This window comes from Nansenia antarctica (genome assembly GCF_963989245.1).
Source record: "Nansenia antarctica genome assembly, chromosome: 14".
NCBI classification, from domain to species: domain Eukaryota; kingdom Metazoa; phylum Chordata; class Actinopteri; order Argentiniformes; family Microstomatidae; genus Nansenia; species Nansenia antarctica.
In genome coordinates, this window is record NC_137684.1 from 13,720,604 (window position 1) to 13,743,103 (window position 22,500).

A 22,500-nucleotide genomic window follows, 5' to 3' on the forward strand; every position below is an offset into this window, starting at 1 on the left:
GAACACACACAACATGATTTGTTTATTACTGTAAGTTAAAACACACTACTCAAGAGAATTTCACATAGTACTGCATAACAGGTGAACTAGATCATCTTTAAAAAAATAAACTGATACACCTTGTGTCTTTTTCAAGACACCAACTAAGGCCCAATCCCAATTCACCCCTAGCCCTTCGTTTTCACCCCTATGGCTCGATTTGCGCGTTCACGTTTAGGGCGAGGGCTGTCTCAATTCATATTTCGTCGAGGGCTAGGGGTAAGGGGGAGGGCTAACTATTACTTCGTTTCGAGGGATTTCAGGACCAGACTAGCTTCGAAGGGCTAACGGTACGCTACCCCTTGATACCAGGATGCATTGCGAATCATCTACAGAAATCTTATGTCGCTCTATTCAATGCGGAAATGTCATTTTAATTCTCTGTAATTACTTATTAATAAAGATTTGAAAAATTATGATAACCATCTTATTGTCTTAGTTTAATGTCATTACAATGCATTATAGACCTTTTATTTATAACACGCATAACCCAAAAATCGCTTTTATGTCGGTGCTGTGTCTAACGTTACAGTAACGCAACGCTGCATGACAGTCGAGCATTTCAGAGATGTACAGTCATAAATCAATTATTACCTGTGGCGTTTGACAGCGGATGATGGTACACATATGTAAAGTTATCTATCAAACGTTCGGCTGACTTGTACATGATGCGCATTTTGACCTATTTCCACCCGCAATCTAATCCGAGCAGTTGTTATTATGTAATATTATTAATGGGTTGTATCATTCATTTCAATGCATTATAGACCTTTTCTTTATAACAAGCACAACAACAACAAAACGTTATCATGCCGATGTGCTGTGTGTCTAACGTTACAAGCTGATTTGTGCATGACAGCCGCGCATTGACATTTCCATGTCTGATGTCTAATGTCTGTTGTACTAATGTCATTTCAATGCATTATAGACCTTTTCTTTATAACAAGCACAACAACAACAAAACGTTATTATGCCGATGTGCTGTGTGCTGTGTGTCTAACGTTACAAGCTGATTTGTGCATGACAGCCGCGCATTGACATATTTCCATGTCTAATGGCATATGACACGCGAAATGTAACTACAGTTAAGGATACGCGTAAAGGATGATGATATATCACCGTTCGACTCTACTGAGAAATGTTTCCGCTTATTTGTCATCTCTCCTTCACAGGCAAATGTGGCCGCGTCCCCAAGAGATCCTCTTTCTACGTTTTTGACCACCACTATGATGGATTGATTTTTGGATTCTAGACGACGAATTGTTCTGAGAAAGGCGCTTGGTAACGTGATTTTTGGACAACGCTTTATGACTATTGATGGACTGGTTGTTTTGGTTGGAGTCATTCATTGTCATTAAATTCATTGTCATTATTGCGATGTCCACAAAAAAGACATCGCTGACGGAAGAGACTAAAAAAGGAACGTCTAAACACTACAGTGTGTTGATAACAAACGAAAATAGATGCTTATAGCACACGCAACAGAAATAAACACAGCTGAAGAAGGCATTGCGAGATGTGAGAATTCGCCGGCAACACAACGCGTCAACCGTACCGCGTGATGACGTAGGCGCCGTGAAGGGTTGTCCCAATTCATAGGGCTTTGATTTCAAGGGGTAGGGCTTGTGACGTATTCGAAGGCCTTGCCTTCGAATCGAGTGACACTCGAAAACGAGCCATAGGGGTAGAAAAGAGAATCGGGATTGGGCCTAAGAATTTCCATAAAGTCCCTTGTCTCTCCGTCTCTTACCTGTGGGGGCTGAGTCTGGGGTGGGACGGGGTAATTGGCACCCCCCGGCACTGCGTGTCCAGAACTGCAGGTGTAGCAGGCTGTGTCTGATGTCGCCCCTGTTGAGGCTGAGCAGAGAGGACACGTCCCGGGGGTCTGTCCGCATGTTCTCAGCCAGACACAGCAGCTGCAGGTAGCTCACCACATTCACCTGTACGAAGGAGTGAGAGCTGTCACTACAGTACAGCTACTAGACCTGGGCGTGCAACCAAGATAATGGGGTTCCCTCAATAAGTCAACAGCAACCTGGTTAGCAACCATACGACCCAAGATTACACAGGATAAGAGGTTGAGGGAATATGGTAGTCTTACCACTGAGGGCGCTTTGAAATGAATCTCTTCGAGATAGCCATCAAACATGGCACTGAAGGTGGGATCTAGAGGAAGAAGAGACGCAAGATAAGATGAAGGTCCAAATAGTGCAAGGGCATTGTTACATCACACCTGACAGTTCTCTGTATGTTCCACATGACCGTTAACCAAGGACCGCCCTGCACTCACCACTGGTCGTGAGGATCACTGGTCTCTTGGTGGTGGTCATAAAGGTTTTGATGGCAGCCAGGAACCCTGAGTCGTCATCAAAAATCACATCCACCTCCTCAAACAGAATGAGCGACGTGGCTGCTTTCTTGCCCTGCTCCTCACTGGAAGACTCCTTTCTGGTGGCTGGTGGTTCCTTGGGAGGATCTTTCGTCTTTGTCTTAACGGCACTCTCTTTTGCTTTTGTAGTCTTCTTGGGATCGGCTGTGTGGAGAGGAAGAAAAAGTTAAAACATCAACATTATTATTATTATTATTATGCACAAATTCTGGTATTATTCACTTTTCTATGTTGTCTATGTTCAAGCCAAAGTAACCCGGTTACTGTAATGAACTATGGGACATATCCAAACTGGAGAAACAAGTTCTCAAAGGAAAACCACAAAGGTAGCCAGTCCTAGTCAAAGCATAAGGGTACTACTCCACTCACTGGGTGAGATTCCTGGCCTGACAGAGCTGCTGCTGCTGCTGCTGCTGGAGTTGTTGAAGTAGCAGGGCTTGTGGGCGTTGACCCCCTGGACGTCCACCTGGTGGGACTGGGTGGCCTCCTTCAGCTGTGACAGGATCTGCCTACCGGTGCGCTGGGATGACGCGTTCACCTCAAACACCTGGGGATCAACAGGGAGGGGGGCAGGTTAGACACACAGACACTATGAACAGAACCGTGCAACATGTTGCACTGGCTGACACATGCTGCCAATGGTAGACGTGAAGGGACCTTGAAGCCGAGCTCCAGGGCGCAGGCGTAGACAGCAGCGGTCTTGCCCACCCCCGTGGGGCCAGTGATCAGCAGGGTGTTACACATCAGGTCCTCCCCCTCCTGAGCATCCCCTTCCTCACAGTCCCAGGAGTCTGAGCAGATGAAAAGGGAAACACTAGGCTGTTATAGTGCAGTACACATTCATAGAAGATATTTCACTTCTCATGACTTGGTGCTATCTGAGATAGTCCAGCAGTGGGACAAGATAACATTGTTTTGTATTTAATTGTCTCTTACCGTTGCTGCCTTCTTCTTGCTTCTTTTCCTTCTGTTTTTTCCTCTCTTCTCGGTCGGCTCTGAGTTTCCACTCCTTCAGCCAACTACAAAAGTACCAATGAAAAGTTTGTTTGTGAATGAAGCCTTTCACACAAGGAGCCAGGTATTGAAACCATTGATTCATATATTGATCTATAGAGGGTGCCTAGGACACACACACACTGACACCTTCATAGTGCCTTACCTGTGCAGCCTCCTCACTGAGCCAGTGTTGCCTATGACATCACTTGAGTGCTGTGGTTGGTACTTCTCTGTCCACAACACATCCTCTTTTACCAAGTCTGTTGAAATGAGAGCAGTTAAAGTCAGTAAGCTGACAGAGATGTTAAAACCGATTGTGTAAGGTAAAAAGGGGAAACAAGAACGACCAAATCACACAACGGAATACATTATTTCCCATCTTTAGCCATCACAATAGGTGCCATGAGGTCTGAAGTTTTAGATGTAATTATTTGATATGCTCTTCACCTTCTTTTCCAGAGTTTTCTGCCAATGGGGAGTCTTCTAGCAGCACCACACAGTCACTCTGAGGGGAGAGTGGCGTGTTCTCCACAGAGGGTTTCGCCTCCTCCTCCTCCTCCTCCTCCTCCTCCTCCTCCTCCTCCTCCTCCTCCTCCTTGCACCTCTGAGCCCGGCTCTTACGCCCTCCCCTCCTAGGGAGCGGAGGGGTAGAGGTATCCCCTGTTGGCTTTATACCTGGGTGGTCTGTGATCACAATGGTCTTCTCCTCTGACAACTTACTGGACCTCTGTTTCTTGGCAACCTTCCCTGGCACTTCACCCTCATCCACACGCTTCCTCTTCCCCCCCACCGCCTCAGCTGACACCGGGGCACTGGGGACTCTGGTGACAGGGTCTGGTTCTAAAGAGTAGAAAAGTGGTCTCATTAGCATTTCAGTAAGTCAGTAAGTGTATTTGATATTTCTATTATGATTGGGTGAAATTCCAAAGAAGCATAGTCATGTGTCTCCCTCTGACCTGATGTTGTGCACTGTATGAGGTGGTCTGTGCGCCTCTTGAGGAAACGTGTAAGATACCGCTGGACGGGGAAGGGAGGATTGGACGCACTGATCTCCCCCATGAGGAACTCACGGATGGGCTCAGAGAACTCCTCTCGCCAGCCAGAGCCCTGTGTCAACAGCAAATCACTTCAGTTATCTAAAATGACTAATTCAAGCAACCACTGTTTACTTGATGTAAAAGCAATCTAAACGTACCCTTTCACTGTCAACTCTAGAAGCTGACACAGTCGTGCAACAAGATAAACCATCAAGGGATGGAAGTGGGTTTGAAGGCAAGCAGCGAAGCTTTTTCAGGCACTGTAAGAGTTGAGAGACGGGCCATGGTAGACTCCAAAGAGGGCAGTCTGTAAAGGAAAAAGAAGAATCAGGCTTCTGGTTTGCTGGTGCAAATCCCAGTTATTGTATCAAAGCGATGGGACAACTTTGGTCAAGGTGTGAGCTAAATAACTCACCCTGGGGAGTCTGTAACACATGCACTAATGGTTGGACGGAGGAGCAGGACACAGTATAGGCATCTTTGGTGGCAGCACTTTTGGCAATCTGTTTCTTGAAGGAGTCAGGTAGACCACTCTTCAGGAACTCTTTTCGTGCCCGGAACTGCTCATTATCTTGGGAGTTCTCTGAACCTTCGTGGCTAGAAGAGGGAGAGCATGAGGTCCACATTTAAAAAGTGTTGTGTTGTAAGAGTTGTGGATTGGTAAAAGTTGAACTTATAAGTAATAAGCTATGAGTAAATCAACAGATGGCCACGTGGACACGGAGAACATGATGCATATGCAATAGAGTAGTCACTGGTTTCCTTGACAAGACATAAACATATTAAAGTGTTAGTTTGAGCCAAGTAGGTATTTACCTGCTTTCATCAAAGATGGATATGACTGCTGTCTTCTGAGCCTTTTTGGGAGCTGAATACAATACATGACATTCATGTTAGTCCTTCTATGAGCAGGTTTGGAAAATCCAAATCTATAACTCTATTGCAAACAATTACAAAATACCTGCTGGATTCTTGCCCTCTTTGGCTACATTTCTCCCCAGAACTTCATTCATGCTCCGTAACCGTTTCTGAGGTTTGCCTTTCTCCTGTGCTCCCTGAGCAGCAAGGAAAACCACAGAGTCCTGAACAAATAACAGTCCACGGAATTATGAATTAATTAACTGATCCTATGAACATGGCTTTACTGCACAGCAAATGTAATTAGCAGTAAATTATATGGACAGATATTAGGAAAAATCTAGTGGGGGCACATTAGAAAACATCTAATAAGCACTGTTTAAATCATGTTAAGCATTGTTTAAATAAAAAGCTCTTCAGCACAGGGACAGTACCTCATCCTCACAGTAGCTCTTCTTGGTGGAGGACTGACTCCGTGAAGACCTTCGCAAGGATTCTCTCTCCTCTGCAGCAGCCTTCTTACTCTGCTGTATAGCTCGTGCTTTCTCCACCAACTTTTTGGCCTGTTTTCTCTTCTTGGATGCATTTGATCTCTGAATAAGAGAATTCAAATAGTAAGACATTTAGACATAGTAAGACATTAACATTTAAAACATAAAATATATCTGTATATATACTTATATATAATATATATATACAAACTCAAGCACTATTTATGACCACACAGTAGAAAGGTTAAAATAACATCCACAATGAATCATTCCCTTAATATTATTCCAAATATCAGGCTTTGCGTTCTTCAACAGATAATGACAATCACCTTAACTGGACTCAGTATTTCAAAATCACTTCCACCCTCAGATTTTGAGTTTGAGTAGACTCTGGTACATCTCATCCAAAGAAAGAAAATGAAACAACAGTTAAGAATAGTAGACATAACAACTAAGTACAATGGACAAAACAACACAGATAATCAATACCAAAAACATGATTCCATGGCTCTACTCCAAGACCCAGGTGTTCCTCACCTGATGGGACTGTCCTTCTCATCAGCTGGACAGAGCACCTCCGCCATGAAAACTCTGTGTTTAGACCTGGGCGTCTTTGGGGTGGACATCTGGACATCTTTAGTCCTCCCTTGGCTCTTTGTTTTTAGTGCCGGGCTGACAGTCTCACTCTCAGTGACAGGTGTCTGCCTGAGGGACACATCTCTTTTAGACCTCCTAACTGTCGGTGTGGAGGTGGGGGTGGGCTCCTCTGTTGCTTTAGCGTCAGACCCTTCATTCGTCTCCATGGGAGCAGGTTCTTCCTGTGTTGCAGGTGAGGGGACTGACTTCTCCTCCTGGACCTTCTTCCTCCCTCTTCTCCCAGGTTTCTTCTTGGCTATCTTTCCTCCTGCACTGTCAGCGTCGGGCTGCACTGCCTCTGGGACAGAGATGGGTGCCTTCTCACCTGCCTCAGCTGAATCCTTCTCTGAAGGCTGCTTCTGCTTACCCTGGCTCTTACCAGGCTTCCTCTCCACCTGGGTGCACTTGGGTGTGGAATCTGATTCAACAACGTCAAGCTCCAGGTCCTCCTCTTGCAAAACCACATTGGATTTCCTCCTGGGAGTGGGCAAAAGCTCTGGTCTAACTTGCGGATAGGGAGAGGACGCAGGCTTCACCTCTGCTGCACTCTCCTCCTCTTTCCTCTTGGTAAAGATAGAGGACATCTTTTTTTCCACAGCCCTGACTGGCTCGTGCTTATGAGAGACGGCATGCACATCTGCTCGGATGGTGAGGGTTCGGGGAGACACCTGCTGTGGACACGGCGGCTCCTCAGGACCCCTCTTTTCACTGGCGTTCGGCACGTCCAATAGGCCTACCTCTTTCTCCTCTGGGTCAAGGTTGACTATGCTCTCCCCTTCGTTCTCCCCCTGGCTCTGTAGGAAGTCCTCAAAGGAAATGGTGATGGTGCTCCCATTCAGTCGAGATGCCTCGTCCACATTGACCTCCATGCTAGCATCACACAAGGACAGTTCAGCCTCCTTGACCTCAGACACACACTCCCTTTCCTCCACCTGCTGCTGCTTAGCTTGACCTTTTAGGTTAGGGTTATGTTTTTTGTTTTTTGACCCTTTAGGTCGGCCCCGTTTTACCTTGTCTCTTGGAGGTACTTTCGGAAAGGAGCCATCACAGGTTTCCCCTTGTTTTTGCTTTACTGGGGGGCCTCCTTTCAAGTCTCCCTCATGATGTTTGTTGTTTTGGGCTTTTTCAGCAGATATAATCTCAATGTCATCACCATCTGACTCCCCAGCCACACAGGTCAGCCACACAGCCACTTCTGCACTAATCTGGGCCAATAGAGCTGCTGTATCACTACCCAGGACACCAAAGCTTCTCACAGCATTGTCTGCTGAATCTCCCTCGTCTATTGGACCCTCACAAATCACACAGTCCTCTGTGGAGTCTGTACTGTACACCTGAACAAATAACAGTCCACGGAATTATGAATTAATTAACTGATCCTATGAACATGGCTTTACTGCACAGCAAATGTAATTAGCAGTAAATTATATGGACAGATATTAGGACAAATCTAGTGGGGGCACATTAGAAAACATCTAATAAGCACTGTTTAAATCATGTTAAGCATTGTTTAAATAAAAAGCTCTTCAGCACAGGGACAGTACCTCATCCTCACAGTAGCTCTTCTTGGTGGAGGACTGACTCCGTGAAGACCTTCGCAAGGATTCTCTCTCCTCTGCAGCAGCCTTCTTACTCTGCTGTATAGCTCGTGCTTTCTCCACCAACTTTTTGGCCTGTTTTCTCTTCTTGGATGCATTTGATCTCTGAAGAGAATTCAAATAGTAAGACATTTAGACATAGTAAGACATTAACATTTAAAACATAAAATATATCTGTATATATACTTATATATAATATATATATACAAACTCAAGCACTATTTATGACCACACAGTAGAAAGGTTAAAATAACATCCACAATGAATCATTCCCTTAATATTATTCCAAATATCAGGCTTTGCGTTCTTCAACAGATAATGACAATCACCTTAACTGGACTCAGTATTTCAAAATCACTTCCACCCTCAGATTTTGAGTTTGAGTAGACTCTGGTACATCTCATCCAAAGAAAGAAAATGAAACAACAGTTAAGAATAGTAGACATAACAACTAAGTACAATGGACAAAACAACACAGATAATCAATACCAAAAACATGATTCCATGGCTCTACTCCAAGACCCAGGTGTTCCTCACCTGATGGGACTGTCCTTCTCATCAGCTGGACAGAGCACCTCCGCCATGAAAACTCTGTGTTTAGACCTGGGCGTCTTTGGGGTGGACATCTGGACATCTTTAGTCCTCCCTTGGCTCTTTGTTTTTAGTGCCGGGGTGACAGTCTCACTCTCAGTGACTGGTGTCTGCCTGAGGGACACATCTCTTTTAGACCTCCTAACTGTCGGTGTGGAGGTGGGGGTGGGCTCCTCTGTTGCTTTAGCGTCAGACCCTTCATTCGTCTCCATGGGAACAGGTTCTTCCTGTGTTGCAGGTGAGGGGACTGACTTCTCCTCCTGGACCTTCTTCCTCCCTCTTCTCCCAGGTTTCTTCTTGGCTATCTTTCCTCCTGCACTGTCAGCGTCGGGCTGCACTGCCTCTGGGACAGAGATGGGTGCCTTCTCAGCTGCCTCGTCCACAGCCTCAGCTGAATCCTTCTCTGAAGGCTGCTTCTGCTTACCCTGGCTCTTACCAGGCTTGGCTTTGGCCCCATCTACACTGGCCTGCTTGAAGGCACTCATAAACGGCTTCCTCTCCACCTGGGTGCACTTGGGTGTGGAATCTGATTCAACAATGTCAAGCTCCGGGTCCTCCTCTTGCAAAACCACATTGGATTTCCTCTTGGGAGTGGGCAAAAGCTCTGGTCTAACTTGCGGATAGGGAGAGGACGCAGGCTTCACCTCTGCTGCACTCTCCTCCTCTTTCCTCTTGGTAAAGATAGAGGACATCTTTTTTTCCACAGCCCTGACTGGCTCGTGCTTATGAGAGACGGCATGCACATCTGCTCGGATGGTGAGGGTTCGGGGAGACACCTGCTGTGGACACGGCGGCTCCTCAGGACCCCTCTTTTCACTGGCGTTCGGCACGTCCAATAGGCCTACCTCTTTCTCCTCTGGGTCAAGGTTGACTATGCTCTCCACTTCGTTCTCCCCCTGGCTCTGTAGGAAGTCCTCAAAGGAAATGGTGATGGTGCTCCCATTCAGTCGAGATGCCTCGTCCACATTGACCTCCATGCTAGCATCACACAAGGACAGTTCAGCCTCCTTGACCTCAGACACACACTCCCTTTCCTCCACCTGCTGCTGCTTAGCTTGACCTTTTAGGTTAGGGTTATGTTTTTTGTTTTTTGACCCTTTAGGTCGGCCCCGTTTTACCTTGTCTCTTGGAGGTACTTTCGGAAAGGAGCCATCACAGGTTTCCCCTTGTTTTTGCTTTACTGGGGGGCCTCCTTTCAAGTCTCCCTCATGATGTTTGTTGTTTTGGGCTTTTTCAGCAGATATAATCTCAATGTCATCACCATCTGACTCCCCAGCCACACAGGTCAGCCACACAGCCACTTCTGCACTAATCTGGGCCAATAGAGCTGCTGTATCACTACCCAGGACACCAAAGCTTCTCACAGCATTGTCTGCTGAATCTCCCTCGTCTATTGGACCCTCACAAATCACACAGTCCTCTGTGGAGTCTGTACTGTACACCTTCTGTAACTGCTTGGTAGCTTTGCTAGGCTTTCTTCCCCGTTTCTGGGGTTGCTTGTGTTGCCTCTCAGTGGTCTCTGGGTGGCCAGGGGCTTCAGAAGGCTGAGGCCTGTGTCTGTTCTCCTTGGGCTGCTCCAGGGTGTTGCCCTTCTCCCTGACAGGTGGGGTCTTCCGGCTGAAGTAGTCCATGATGTTGTTGGACTTGGGTGGGGAGAATGGTTTCTTCTTAGGCATGGGAGAAAAGTAGTTGGTGATCGTCTTGACAGTTGGAGAGTCGCCATCTTTGCGTGATTTCTTACATGGCTGTAAAGAAAAATAATGACAATGAGAAGATGACACTATAAAGTTACACAAAGCTCATTAAACGTCAAATTCATGTTATTATTCATATGTTATTGCTTAGACAATTATACATACCTGAGTCTCAAAGTCTTCAATGACAGATGCCATTGCAACCACCCCAGCCATAATTTCACAGACCTAAAACATGAACGATAAGGTTTTAACAGAGACAGAACTGAGGTGAGGTGAGCAACAGAGAGACAGACAACAGGAGAGGAGAGCAACAGAGAGACAGACAACAGGAGAGGAGAGCAACAGAGAGACAGACAACAGGAGAGGAGAGCAACAGAGACAGAACTGAGGTGAGGTGAGCAACAGAGATAGTTCAGGATGATAACAAACAGTTCAGTATGACAGAGACAACTAATAGAAAGACAACTGTATGCTTATAGAGTTTACATGTTCAAGGAAATATTGTATGATAATAGAAAGGTACACTTTAATTTAATTAAAGAAGTAACAAAGAACACATTTATTATCACAATTGCATTGTGTTCCATGTCTTTCTCCATTGAATAAATAATGCCTAGTTGAATGGCTAAACAAGACAACTGTCTGGACAGTACTGCTAGAATTATTCACCTTACCGCTGCACAGATAGACAAAGGGTATAAGTCCATTATGTTAACATTAGGTCTACTCTGCTAACAAAGACTATTCCAGTTGATTTGTCAGTTGTTGTGCATTATATTTTTGGTGTGTTTGCAGTTTGCCCTTTAATACAAGTTATATATTCTCATGCTAAAATGTAAATCCAGATTCTAAAGTTGATATTCTTCCCCGTGGAGCATGCCCCCATAACCTGTGCCCCACCCAACATTTTTATCACCAGCCGCCACTGACCTGATTGCTAAATTAATGTACTGAAACAAATTAACATAGCTTAAATTCAACTTGATACACAGCAGTCATTGTCTGAATTAACAGGCTCAACATTTGATTGATAGTGTAGCCTATGTGACAGAAGAAGAAAAAAATATACATTTAAAAACATGCATAAGAGTCATGATAACCTATACTACACATAAGTCATGTCAAGAGTTATTATGTTAAAATCCATCATTAATCAGACAGGGCAAATAACTAGGGACGGTGGTTTGGAGAAGCGTGCATGGCTTTAATGGTGTGCATGTCTCTGGTAACCACCGGCTCTGACGCTCAAACGTTAGTTAGTTAGTTGGTTAGTTGGTTGGTTAGTTAGTTAGTTAGTTAGTTAGTTGGTTAGTTAGTTAGTTAGCTAGTTAGTTCGTTGGTTAGTTAGTTGGTTAGTTAGTTAGTTAGTTAGTTGGTTAGTTAGTTAGTTAGTTGGTTAGTTAGTTAGTTAGCTAGTTAGTTAGTTGGTTAGTTAGTTAGCTAGTTGGTTAGTTAGTTAGCTAGTTAGTTGGCTAGTTAGTTGGTTGGTTAGTTAGTTAGTTAGTTAGTTAGCTAGTTAGCTAGTTAGTTAGTTAGCTAGTTAGTTAGTTAGCTAGTTAGCTAGTTAGTTAGTTAGTTTCGAGCCCCCCGTGCCGGGAGCATGCAGTTCGTGGGTGGCAACACGTCTGTCCCGCAACAATGATTGGGAGGGGAGGGCCTACTAATGCTAATGCTAATGCTAATGCTAATGTTACCTCCTCACACGGTGCAGAGGTGAGTCCAGTCTCCCAAGCCTTGCTTCCACCTGCAGCGGTGCCACGTTGGACTCTTTTTGGTGCCATTCCCCCTAAGCTAACCGCTGTCGGGACGTTACATTAAACCATACATTAAAAAATATATAAAAACAGTTCAACGAAACTTAGCAACAGTGAAGCGGGTCGAGTGGGAGGGAACGCACGAGACATTGGCTGTGCTCGTGAATTCGCTCTGAGAGCGCCGGAGCGCACGCTGGGTTCAACGTCATGAAGGGACCAATTGTGTGTGTGTAATAATAGTATAATAATTATAATTTCTTTGCCATGCAATCAACTTTCATGTTATGAAATATGATTAATAAATCATCTAAATTATTAATTATTAATAAGTAATATGTTGATATGGGTATTTTCAGTATATTTTTCTTCTGACAATAAACGTGAACTTGAACTTGATGAGAGGTGAGGTTTCAGAGGTTTTATTCCACTCAGGGCTTCTCATGAATTTGATCGTGGTTATATGATTTAACAGGTAGGCCTGGTATGATTGAATAAGTAGGGTTTGATTTTGAAAGCTGAATAGTTGTTCATTCAAGAGAACAGACTTCATTTAATAGTTTGGTTTAAAACTGGTCCGTCTCCAATAATTCATCGCGTGTTGACAATGCGCTCTGCCTATGCGCTTCTGTGCTTCCATATTGAATCATGGCCTAACCGCAATATAACTAGGTTATTACTGCACTATCTCGTGAGTTTAGAATGATAAGGTTCTATCTCCGTTTAGAATGATAAGGTTCTATCTCCGTTTAGAATGATAAGGTTCTATCTCCGTTTAGAATGATAAGGTTCTATCTCCGTCTAGGGCAGTTCAGAGATATTGAGCGTCAACGTTTTTACATTCCATTATGTTTTGTGAGATGGAACCTTTGTATTTTATTAATTACTAACTCAAAAATGTCAACATTTTTAAAAAATAACACCACACAGGCATTAATAAACACCTAATGGATCAGATTATGTAAAAAAAACTCAATTTTGTCAAAAATGGAGATAGAACCTTATAATTCTAACGTCACGATCTGTATAGATCAGTGGGCCAGTAAGGTAAGGCAACATATCGCGTGAATGGAGTTGTTTTGCACGGGTGACTTGAGTGAAAAGGGCTGCTCTGATGCTGGGCTCAGGCTGCGTTCAATTCCGGAGAAGTCGTTCCCATCTGACCTCGTTCACTACCGTTATAGATCGGATCATACAACACGGTAGGTGGAGCGGTGTAAGCAACATAGTGCATAGTTCTCACTGTGCAATTTCCATTTCCTACCAGATCTGCGAAGGAGAGAGAGAGAGAGAGAGAGAGAGAGAGAGGAAACAAGGACAGATGAGAGGAGGGAACCATTTTCTGGAAGGGAACACAGCCCCCAGTAGTGTGGGTCGGCGGGGGGAGGAAAGGCTGTGCGTCGTCGGTTCGGGTCTTCCGCGTTTTCCCGGATTTCAGCACCGTGCTGCCCTGATTACACCGTGTACTTTTTTCGCACGTTTCTGTGTCCCCCTCCCCCCCCCCGTTCCCCCAAAGAAAAAAAACAAGGCAATTATACAACACACTGTCCCCCCCCCCCCACCACCACCCCACCCCCTCCCCCTCCCTCTGGAGCTACTACCCTCTTCCGACAACATCTTCTACCCGCCTCGAACCCATGAATGTGAGTCTGTCCTGGGCCCCGGTGGACCTCCGGCTCCAGCCATGTCGGGGGCTGACGGCGGTGACAGGGGAGCGACGGGGGAACAGACAGCAGGTAAAAAAGCCCACCCTAAAAGAAGACCCCGGGGAAGCTCTGACCCAAATGTGTGATTTATTCGGCATTTGAGACTAGTCGGTTGGCCATATCGGAGTCGGAGGGAGGGAGGGAGGAACTATCCGCGAATTTCTCAACGATTGATCGGGCGTAATAACATAAGCGCTGCGCCGTGTGAAAGTAGGTCAGTAGATCAGTGGAGCAAACTTCGCTCAACGGGATTTGCGTTTGACGCTCCGGCGAAACGAACGAAGGGGGGTCGCTACTATGTGTCACTATCTGGGTTCTATCTCGCTACTAGTTATTAGACGCTATTAGTGTCACTATCTGGGTTTTTCCGAGACAGGCGGTAACTAATAGCAAGACCACCCGTCTGAGCGTTAATAATAATGTGTCCGCGCATAGTTTAGCATAGTGCCTTATATTATACTACAACATTTCCAGACTATACTGTACGTTATAATTCTATAGACTAGTCGTACATTAAGGCCTGTAAAAGTGTCAATCGGTAGGTGTATTATACAACATTGACGTGTTTGTTGATGTTATTTGTGTCGTTATTTTCAAACAGAAGTCGATGTGTTGATTAATTGCGTACAGAAAGAAAGTGCCTTTTTATTCCCCAGGTTGCCGTGAGCGCACAGGGGGCTGGACGGTGACAGTTGTATAATATGTAGGTCAAACATCAGAGCAGCAGTACACTTGTTTATGGGCCGATCGTGTCCTCTTTCCTTTCAAAACTGTTGGGAAGTTTCTAATCTCATACACTACTCTTATTTGTAGAACTGAAATAGTTTGACCGTTTAATTAAGACATTAAAAAACTTAAAACAGTGATTTTGTTGACCCGGTTTTGTGCTTGGTAAATGTGGAAGGAGAGAATGGAAAGATTGGCCAGTTTTCTAACGGCTCCACTATATGACCATGCACAATGTAGAGTCAACAACCTTTTAACATAGTTGAAACGTTAGGAATTCACCAGGAATTCACCAGGAATTCACCAGGATACCCTACATATTTAAATATTCTGTCTGTTTTGTTACCAGGCAGACATTATTGTAATTAAACATTTGTTGTCTTTTAGATTATATCTAGTAGAGGATATCCAGTACAAGAAAGATGTACGTTAGCCTCATTTTATTGTGTATGGACTATGTATAATAGAATGTCCTAATCGTCAGACAGTTGTAATTCTACATATACAAAATATAAAGTCAACTAATCACAGAATTTGCACCCTCTAAATTACAGAATGAGGTTGCATGAGTACATAGTGTTTCTGAACTGTGTTGATTGAGAAATACTCTTATTAGGTAGGGATGTGCATAACTAAACATGTTCATGGTCGATTAATCAGTGGGGGGTATGAACGATTAATAGATTTTTCCATGTGTGCCGACATTCACAAAGACAGCCATGGAACGTCGGCAATAAATCATGTAGCCTCTTACCATTCCTGCATAATTAGCCTAAAACGCCTATCCAATGTATACCCAAAGTAAACTGAAAGCTGTGCTGTCTCCTTTCGAAGGTAACACCCTGAAGTTTGTTCCCCAACAGTAAGAATGACTAATGGCGCTTCTCCATTGACCAGACCGGGACGGTACAGGACAGCACGTATCTTACCCGTACCGTATTTTCAGAAACGCTTCTCCATTATACACAACAGACCTGCCTCCCAGAATGCATTTCGCACCGGCCGGCAGCGGGGATTCAGAACGCTCTGCAAGTGTTAACATGCAAGTTTTAATATGTTTTCAGGCGAGAAAGTAACCATATATATTCCCAAAATGTGTATACGGCAATTACACCTAGATATCGGGCGGAGAAGCGGCGAACAAGCAACGCCAGCGTTCTCTCTCGACCAGCATTTTTTGAAAAGTGATCATATCATATCTATCATAAACTTGGATTTCATGCATTTCAAGTGGCATCTTTGTAATCAGGACGACATAGTCATGTCTAAGAATGCATTTCACCATGTAGATTCCCATTATAGTGAAAATACCACCGCTCATCTGTGATCAGACTTAGCTGGGGTGCTGCAGCTGAAGAGTATCAAATTGAGTGCAAAAAAGCAGCATTTGCACACTCAAAACTGTGCAAAAAACTATGTTTATTGCAAGCTTTCGGTCTCAAGGTTCTCGGACCATTGTAAACAACAGCTGTGTGACGCGTCACTTCAATCAATCAAACCAATCAACAGTCTGCAGCGTCACATGGTAGCACGGATAGTACCTTTCGCTCCGAGTCAGGAAGGGTAGCTAAAATCAGTACGGCTTCTACGGCCCGGTACCGCCCAGTTGGCAGTGGAGAAAACAAAACAAAGCGGGCGCACGCATTCTGGTACGGTACGGGACGGTAGTGGAGAAGCGCCATAAGGGGCACTGGCATTGAGAAATACAAGTTTGAACAAACTGAAGTAAAAGTTACATATTGTTTTAGCAAACAACCGTAGTAAACAAACTGTTGTTGTCGGAATGTTATATAAGGCTTTGCCTACCACCAAAAGGACCTTATCCCAACAGTCAAGTGGTGGTGGGAATGTCATGATCTGGGGCTGCTTTTCCTCCTCTGGACCTGGCCGACTCCACATCATTATGGGAACCATGAATTTTGAGGTATACCAGGATATTTTTGAACAGAACCATCAGTCAAGGAGCTAAAGCTCGACTGAAAATTGGTCTTTCAACAAGACAACGCATGATTCCCTCTAAAACAACATATGGAATTGGTAAATATAAACCTGTCAAGTCAGATAAAAAAGACTGGTTCTGATTAAATAAAGATGTCATGGTAACCCCCCCCCCCCCCCCCCCGTCAAAAATGTTCTCCCCCTCTAAGGTTAGCCGCGCATTGATTATTGTCTTCGTTTTCAGACAAAACGAAAGTGTCACCTTTTTGGGCCATCACCAGTTTGCACCCCTCTAAATGCTTGACCTGGAACACCTTGATTGCATTTCACAAATATAGAGTAATACAGATTGAGCACATTCACCACACACTGTGCTTTCAGCATTGGGCTTCATAGTTAGTCTGTAATAAGTTTAACAGACGTGGGTGTTTAATAGTGAAATCCTGTATGTGATGCCAGCGTGTCTGGGTGCTTGTTTACTGAACAGAACCGATAAAAAAGGAAAATGGGGTGTTTGAGGAAGACCTGTACAAACATACAGTACATATAGACCTATACAAACATTTATTTATTTATTGACCAGGGACAGTACACATTAATAAACCAGTTGGTAAACGAGTCAGTGTTAGCCAAATGGCTACTTTTCAACTGTTGTCCCTGTGGCCAGATGTCATAAGCCGTTCTCTAAAAAAAACAAAAATTCACACGGAAAAATTTATCAGAGGAGTATAGCAATAGGCTCTCATTAACTAACTAGGCCTACTAGACATTATATACAATATTATTTTCAGAAAAAGCATGTAAGACATACATCACAACAGCCTTTGTCAAGTCTTACAAACAAACTGGTGCATGTCAGCCATTACATAGACAGGTAGGCTAGATTGAATTGGCAACACCTGTGAGGACACACCTACGTGAGATTACACATTACGTCATAAATACATGGACAAAACAGTCGGTGTTCCATATACAGTAAGCTATCCAAAGGCTCCAAATGATGTGTAGCCTACATTTGGTTAAGGCCAGACTCTCTTCCTTACCACTTTGGTGAAGCCTGGTGCTGCCTCAGATCAACAGGAACATGGCCAAGAGTGGGTGTTAGCGAACGTACAGAGAAATAATCCAGCTGAAAGGTTGCTGGTATGTGGGAGTTTGTTTGTATCCCCTGGAGGATGCCACGGCATTGCATTCGCTACTTAGCCCAACCATCAGTAACTGGGTCTGATTTGAGGTTTAGAATGGAAAGCCATGCTTTCTATTATTTTGTTCATTTGGTTAGATATGCCTTGTCACGTTTCATATGATGAAAATGATAATTTCCCTTATTCATGTCTAAAAGTAAATCAAGCTCTCAATATTCAACAGGATATCACTTGAGGCTTCAGTCACATCACCCTCAGTGGCCCCACAATAGCGCTTTGGAGCTATGGGCGTGATTCCAATGTAATGACAACTTACAGTATATTGCCCCATTGTTTGACGAAATAAATCTTGTGCTCCCCTGTTTTAGCATTGTGCCACATGACACAAGTGAATCAATAGTTCAGCTGTTGGAGTATCAATTAAATAAAAACCACAAAGCCCCATGAGACACCAGTTCTGTTTAGTTGTAATTCAGTGCAGTCAAAAAAAATGTTGCCAACTTTGTAATTAACTTTTTGATTCATGATGTTTTCATAGAAGAACAATTGGTTCAAACATGTCAATCAACACCCATCATGGTAAACACACAGGACAGGAAATAACCTGACCATGTGATTCATAAGATGCTGTTTACGTCCTTCACCATGTGCCTGACTCTTTACCCAGGGTTCCCGCGCTGGTCTTAAAAAGCCTTAAAGTCTAAAATCCAGCAATGAGATTTATAAGGCCTAAAAAGGTCGCACATTTCAGTTATTAGGTCTAAAAAATAATGTGCTAGGTATTCAAAATGAGATTAGCTTGTCCTGCAAGGAAATCAGTCCGACCACATCTATTTACATGGAAATGAAAATTTACATTTGAGTAATTATGGGACTTTTATATTCATTATCCTTCAGATTTTTTTGTCTGTATGACAGTGAAATCCCTAATTTCATCACCTTAAGGATGACAAAAAGCTATCACATGGTGCCGCGAATAGGTCAAAAATGATATTATATACAGTATTACTAATGACAATTGTACTTTTTGTGCAATTGGTATCATACAACTGAAAAAGTAATCAGTGAGAATTAAAAAAACGTGTATTGAGGGTCAAAATCAATGAAAATCAATATCAATGAAATCCCCTCATTCCTCCTGTCAGTGATCACTGAACTGTACAGACGGAGAACAGCTTGTTCACACTGCAGGCCTTAAGGCTCAAATCCGTTTTGTTTTTCAAATCCATTTTTGGAATACTGTTCAAACAGCGTTTACAACGAGCAAATCTGATGTGTGTGTGTTCAGACAGTGTAGTCTTAAGCTGACATGGCTATGAAACAACATTATTTTATTTGGCACACTATACTCTTATATTTGCACATATATAATGCATAGCTTGTATTGGGACAGCTTCTCTAAAGATGGCAGCGGTGGGATTTGAACCCACGCCTCCAGAGAGACTGGAGCCTAAATCCAGCGCCTTAGACCGCTCGGCCACACTACCCCTTAGTCCCAGCAGAAGATAGTCAAACTTCTTTCTGGCTTTAAGGATCTGATGAGAAAAGGGACTAGGCCAATAGCCTAGCAAGACGAGGGAGCTGAGTTTTTAAGCTGGAGAAGAATACTAAATTCTATTGATGGAGATCACAGTGCTATTAGTTATATAATGCATAGCTTGTATTGGGACAGCTTCTCTAAAGATGGCAGCGGTGGGATTTGAACCCACGCCTCCAGAGAGACTGGAGCCTAAATGCAGCGCCTTAGAACGCTCGGCCACGCTACCTGACTGCAGGCCTTTTAAAGCTGAGCCTGCCACTCTCCCTTTTAATGGAGTCGAGAAAAGAGATTTGGAACAAGGTCAGAATGAGATGGTATTCTGTCCTCTTTCGCTGTGGAGCCATGCTAGCTTCTCATCTTTGAAAATATGGCAGTGGTGGGATTTGAACCCACGCCTCCGGAGAGACTGGAGCCTTAATCCAGCGCCTTAGACCGCTCGGCCACACTACCCCTTAGTCCCAGCAGAAGATAGTCAAACTTCTTTCTGGCTTTAAGGATCTGATGAGAAAAGGGACAAGGCCAATAGCCTAGCAAGACGAGGGAGCTGAGTTTTTAAGGTGGAGAAGAATACTAAATTCTATTGATGGAGATCACAGTGCTATTAGTTATATTATGCATAGCTTGTATTGGGACAGCTTCTCTAAAGATGGCAGCGGTGGGATTTGAACACACGCCTCCAGAGAGACTGGAGCCTAAATCCAGCGCCTTAGACCGCTCGGCCATGCTACCTGACTGTAGGCCTTTGTAAAGCTGAGCCTGCCACTCTCCCGTTTAATGGACTTTAATGGAGTCGAGAAAAGTGTTTGGAGATTTGGAACAAGGTCAGAATGAGATGGTATTCTGTCCTCTTTCGCTGTGGAGCCATCCTAGCTTCTCATCTTTGAAAATATGGCAGTGGTGGGATTTGAACCCACGCCTCCGGAGAGACTGGAGCCTTAATCCAGCGCCTTAGACCGCTCGGCCACACTACCCCTTAATCCCAGCAGAAGATAGTCAAACTTCTTTCTGGCTTTAAGGATCTGATGAGAAAAGGGACAAGACCAATAGCCTAGCAAGACGAGGGAGCTGAGTTTTTAAGCTGGAGAAGAATACTAAATTCTATTGATGGAGATCACAGTGCTATTAGTTATATAATGCATAGCTTGTATTGGGACAGCTTCTCTAAAGATGGCAGCGGTGGGATTTGAACCCACGCCTCCAGAGAGACTGGAGCCTAAATCCAGCGCCTTAGACCGCTCGGCCACACTACCCCTTAGTCCCAGCAGAAGATAGTCAAACTTCTTTCTGGCTTTAAGGATCTGATGAGACAAGGGACTAGGCCAATAGCCTAGCAAGATGAGGGAGCTGAGTTTTTAAGCTGGAGAAGAATACTAAATTCTATTGATGGAGATCACAGTGCTATTAGTTATAAGGAAATTGACGTGGCGAGGTTGGTGCTTAGGAGATTAAACAACTATATATAAATATCTAAGCAATATTTATTTTTTTCTAAGCAAAAAAGCTTATAAAATTGCTTACCCTCACAACTATGCTAGTTGTCATAGTAACAATGGGACCCTGTGCAGTGTAGTTGGTGAAGCTTGTGCAAGTTGTTGGGTGACAACAATGCTGCCATGGACGTTTCCCAGTAGCTTGCTGTTTGTTTTTATTAGCATCATGGCTAGTGACGGACAGTAACAGTAGTGACAGACAGTAACAGACCACTTCAGTGCTCTGAGGATGTCCCTAACACTGGGGAGTGATACAAAAATCACTTCAGGGCAAATAAATCATATATTTGACCATTCAGACACAAGTCACATGGCCAGGAGTCAGATTTGTAACTGATTTTAAACCATCTATGAATGTGGTTTGTAATATCTGATTCCATTTATCCGTTTTTCTGTCTGTTCAGACTGCAGCATTTGAATCGGATATGGGGGAAAAATGATTTTAGCCACTTCACACGGCCAATGCTTTTGAGTACAGGAAACTGTTTGAGGGTGAGAGGGAGTAAGTGAATGACTGAATGAATGAGGGAGAGAGATGGAGGGAGATAGCAGAGGAGTGAGTGAGTGAGTGTGGCCTGACCATCATCATCCCCTCTCCAAAGCCCTGTAATCCAGCTACAGATATTCACTGGAGAGAGCAGGATTAGAAATCAGCTTGTTGCTGATCTTGTAATGGCTATTTGGGTCACTGTGTCTGTGGAGCAAAGTTATAAATAGCTGCTAGGGATATGAGCCGCACGGCCCACCCAGTGCTGTTTCCCTAGGACCTTGCGACTGGAACAACAACACACAAACACTGTACACACTGTACACACACTGTACACACTGTACACACTGTGCACTACAAGCCCAGGTGCAGCTTTTAGTCACACCTGAGTGTCTTAGTAGAAGCGTGTTTCCAAACACATCTTCTTTAGCGGACAGCGTTTCAATTAGTTTGGATCTCTAGGCTTGTCCTGTCCCAGTCTGGTCTTTAGATATTGACACCAAGTTGTTGCAGCGTTAAGGAAGGATGAGATATGTACAGAATGTTTGTTTATTTCTTTTTTTCTTTTTTTTACAGGGGATGTGCTGAAGGTGGAGGAAAGCCCAAACCATTCTGTCTCTCTGCCCAGCCTGATGACCCCCACCTCAGCCGCTGGCATGCCCTCGGGCATGGAGCTGCCCAGGAAGCGCAAGGGCAGCATGGACAACCAGTAAGTGTGTGTGTGTGTGTGTGTGTGTGTGTGTGTGTGTGTGTGTGTGTGTGATCTGTGTCATTGGACTTGAAGCAATAGCACCTGCTACAGGCAGTTAGTAATCATTGCATTCATACTTCTGCACTTACAGGGAAACAAAAACTGCCTCAAGTCTGGATGCAGATATGGAGGATGGACAAGACCGGTACGTTCCGGGACTCAGCGGTCCATTCTATGTATTTACAGTACTTAATGTATTTGCATATTCTCACTGAAGACATTTGTATTTATTATGTCCTTTTGTATCTCTTCTAGGTCGGATGGGGAGGGTCAACATGTGAAAATCAAATGTTTCAGGTATTTGGGTTATTTGTGCAGATGTAACAGTAATGTCATAATGTTAATGCTGTATGTGACCGCATAGGCCTTCTACCACGGTAACAACCTACCTATGTCATGTCTCTGGAATAGGCTGGTATTTACATACAGATATGTAATAGTTAGCACTTTTGCACACCCATTTGTACTTTCTCAGAAAACAGAATTAATAGTAGTATCACAAAATGTACATTTGATACTAGCTAAGTAAGTAAGCTAGCTAACTAGGATTGGAAATGAAGTAGTATCCAGTTGTGGAGTTATATCCATCACTACTGTGGCGTGTGACTGGTCCGTGTCCCTCCAGGGAGCCTCA

At 44.0% G+C, this 22,500-nt stretch overlaps 2 protein-coding genes across 2 annotated transcripts in view; one reads left to right on the forward strand and one right to left on the reverse strand.

Moving 5' to 3' along the window:
- Positions 1-10,545, reverse strand: part of LOC308169866 (ATPase family AAA domain-containing protein 5-like) — a gene marked incomplete at both ends in the record, with an annotated part of 13,638 nt that extends 3,093 nt beyond the window's left edge. The window contains 19 exons of the mRNA XM_080544599.1: positions 1,790-1,979; positions 2,141-2,205; positions 2,330-2,572; positions 2,798-2,975; positions 3,086-3,219; positions 3,365-3,447; positions 3,588-3,684; positions 3,872-3,929; positions 4,119-4,264; positions 4,381-4,531; positions 4,620-4,768; positions 4,877-5,058; positions 5,278-5,329; positions 5,423-5,516; positions 5,754-5,912; positions 6,140-6,209; positions 6,348-7,316; positions 8,582-10,380; positions 10,495-10,545. Of these exons, the coding sequence (XP_080400725.1) occupies positions 1,790-1,979; positions 2,141-2,205; positions 2,330-2,572; positions 2,798-2,975; positions 3,086-3,219; positions 3,365-3,447; positions 3,588-3,684; positions 3,872-3,929; positions 4,119-4,264; positions 4,381-4,531; positions 4,620-4,768; positions 4,877-5,058; positions 5,278-5,329; positions 5,423-5,516; positions 5,754-5,912; positions 6,140-6,209; positions 6,348-7,316; positions 8,582-10,380; positions 10,495-10,545 (4,870 nt within the window). The remainder of the gene's footprint in view (positions 1-1,789; positions 1,980-2,140; positions 2,206-2,329; positions 2,573-2,797; positions 2,976-3,085; positions 3,220-3,364; positions 3,448-3,587; positions 3,685-3,871; positions 3,930-4,118; positions 4,265-4,380; positions 4,532-4,619; positions 4,769-4,876; positions 5,059-5,277; positions 5,330-5,422; positions 5,517-5,753; positions 5,913-6,139; positions 6,210-6,347; positions 7,317-8,581; positions 10,381-10,494) is intronic.
- Positions 10,546-13,731: 3,186 nt separating this feature from the next.
- Positions 13,732-22,500, forward strand: part of bmal2 (basic helix-loop-helix ARNT like 2) — a gene marked incomplete at its 3' end in the record, with an annotated part of 18,832 nt that continues 10,063 nt past the window's right edge. The window contains exons 1-5 of the mRNA XM_080545193.1: positions 13,732-13,819; positions 21,692-21,824; positions 21,958-22,011; positions 22,122-22,163; positions 22,492-22,500. The exon at positions 22,492-22,500 is cut by the window's right edge and continues 149 nt beyond it. Of these exons, the coding sequence (XP_080401319.1) occupies positions 13,768-13,819; positions 21,692-21,824; positions 21,958-22,011; positions 22,122-22,163; positions 22,492-22,500 (290 nt within the window). The 5' untranslated portion in view covers positions 13,732-13,767. The remainder of the gene's footprint in view (positions 13,820-21,691; positions 21,825-21,957; positions 22,012-22,121; positions 22,164-22,491) is intronic.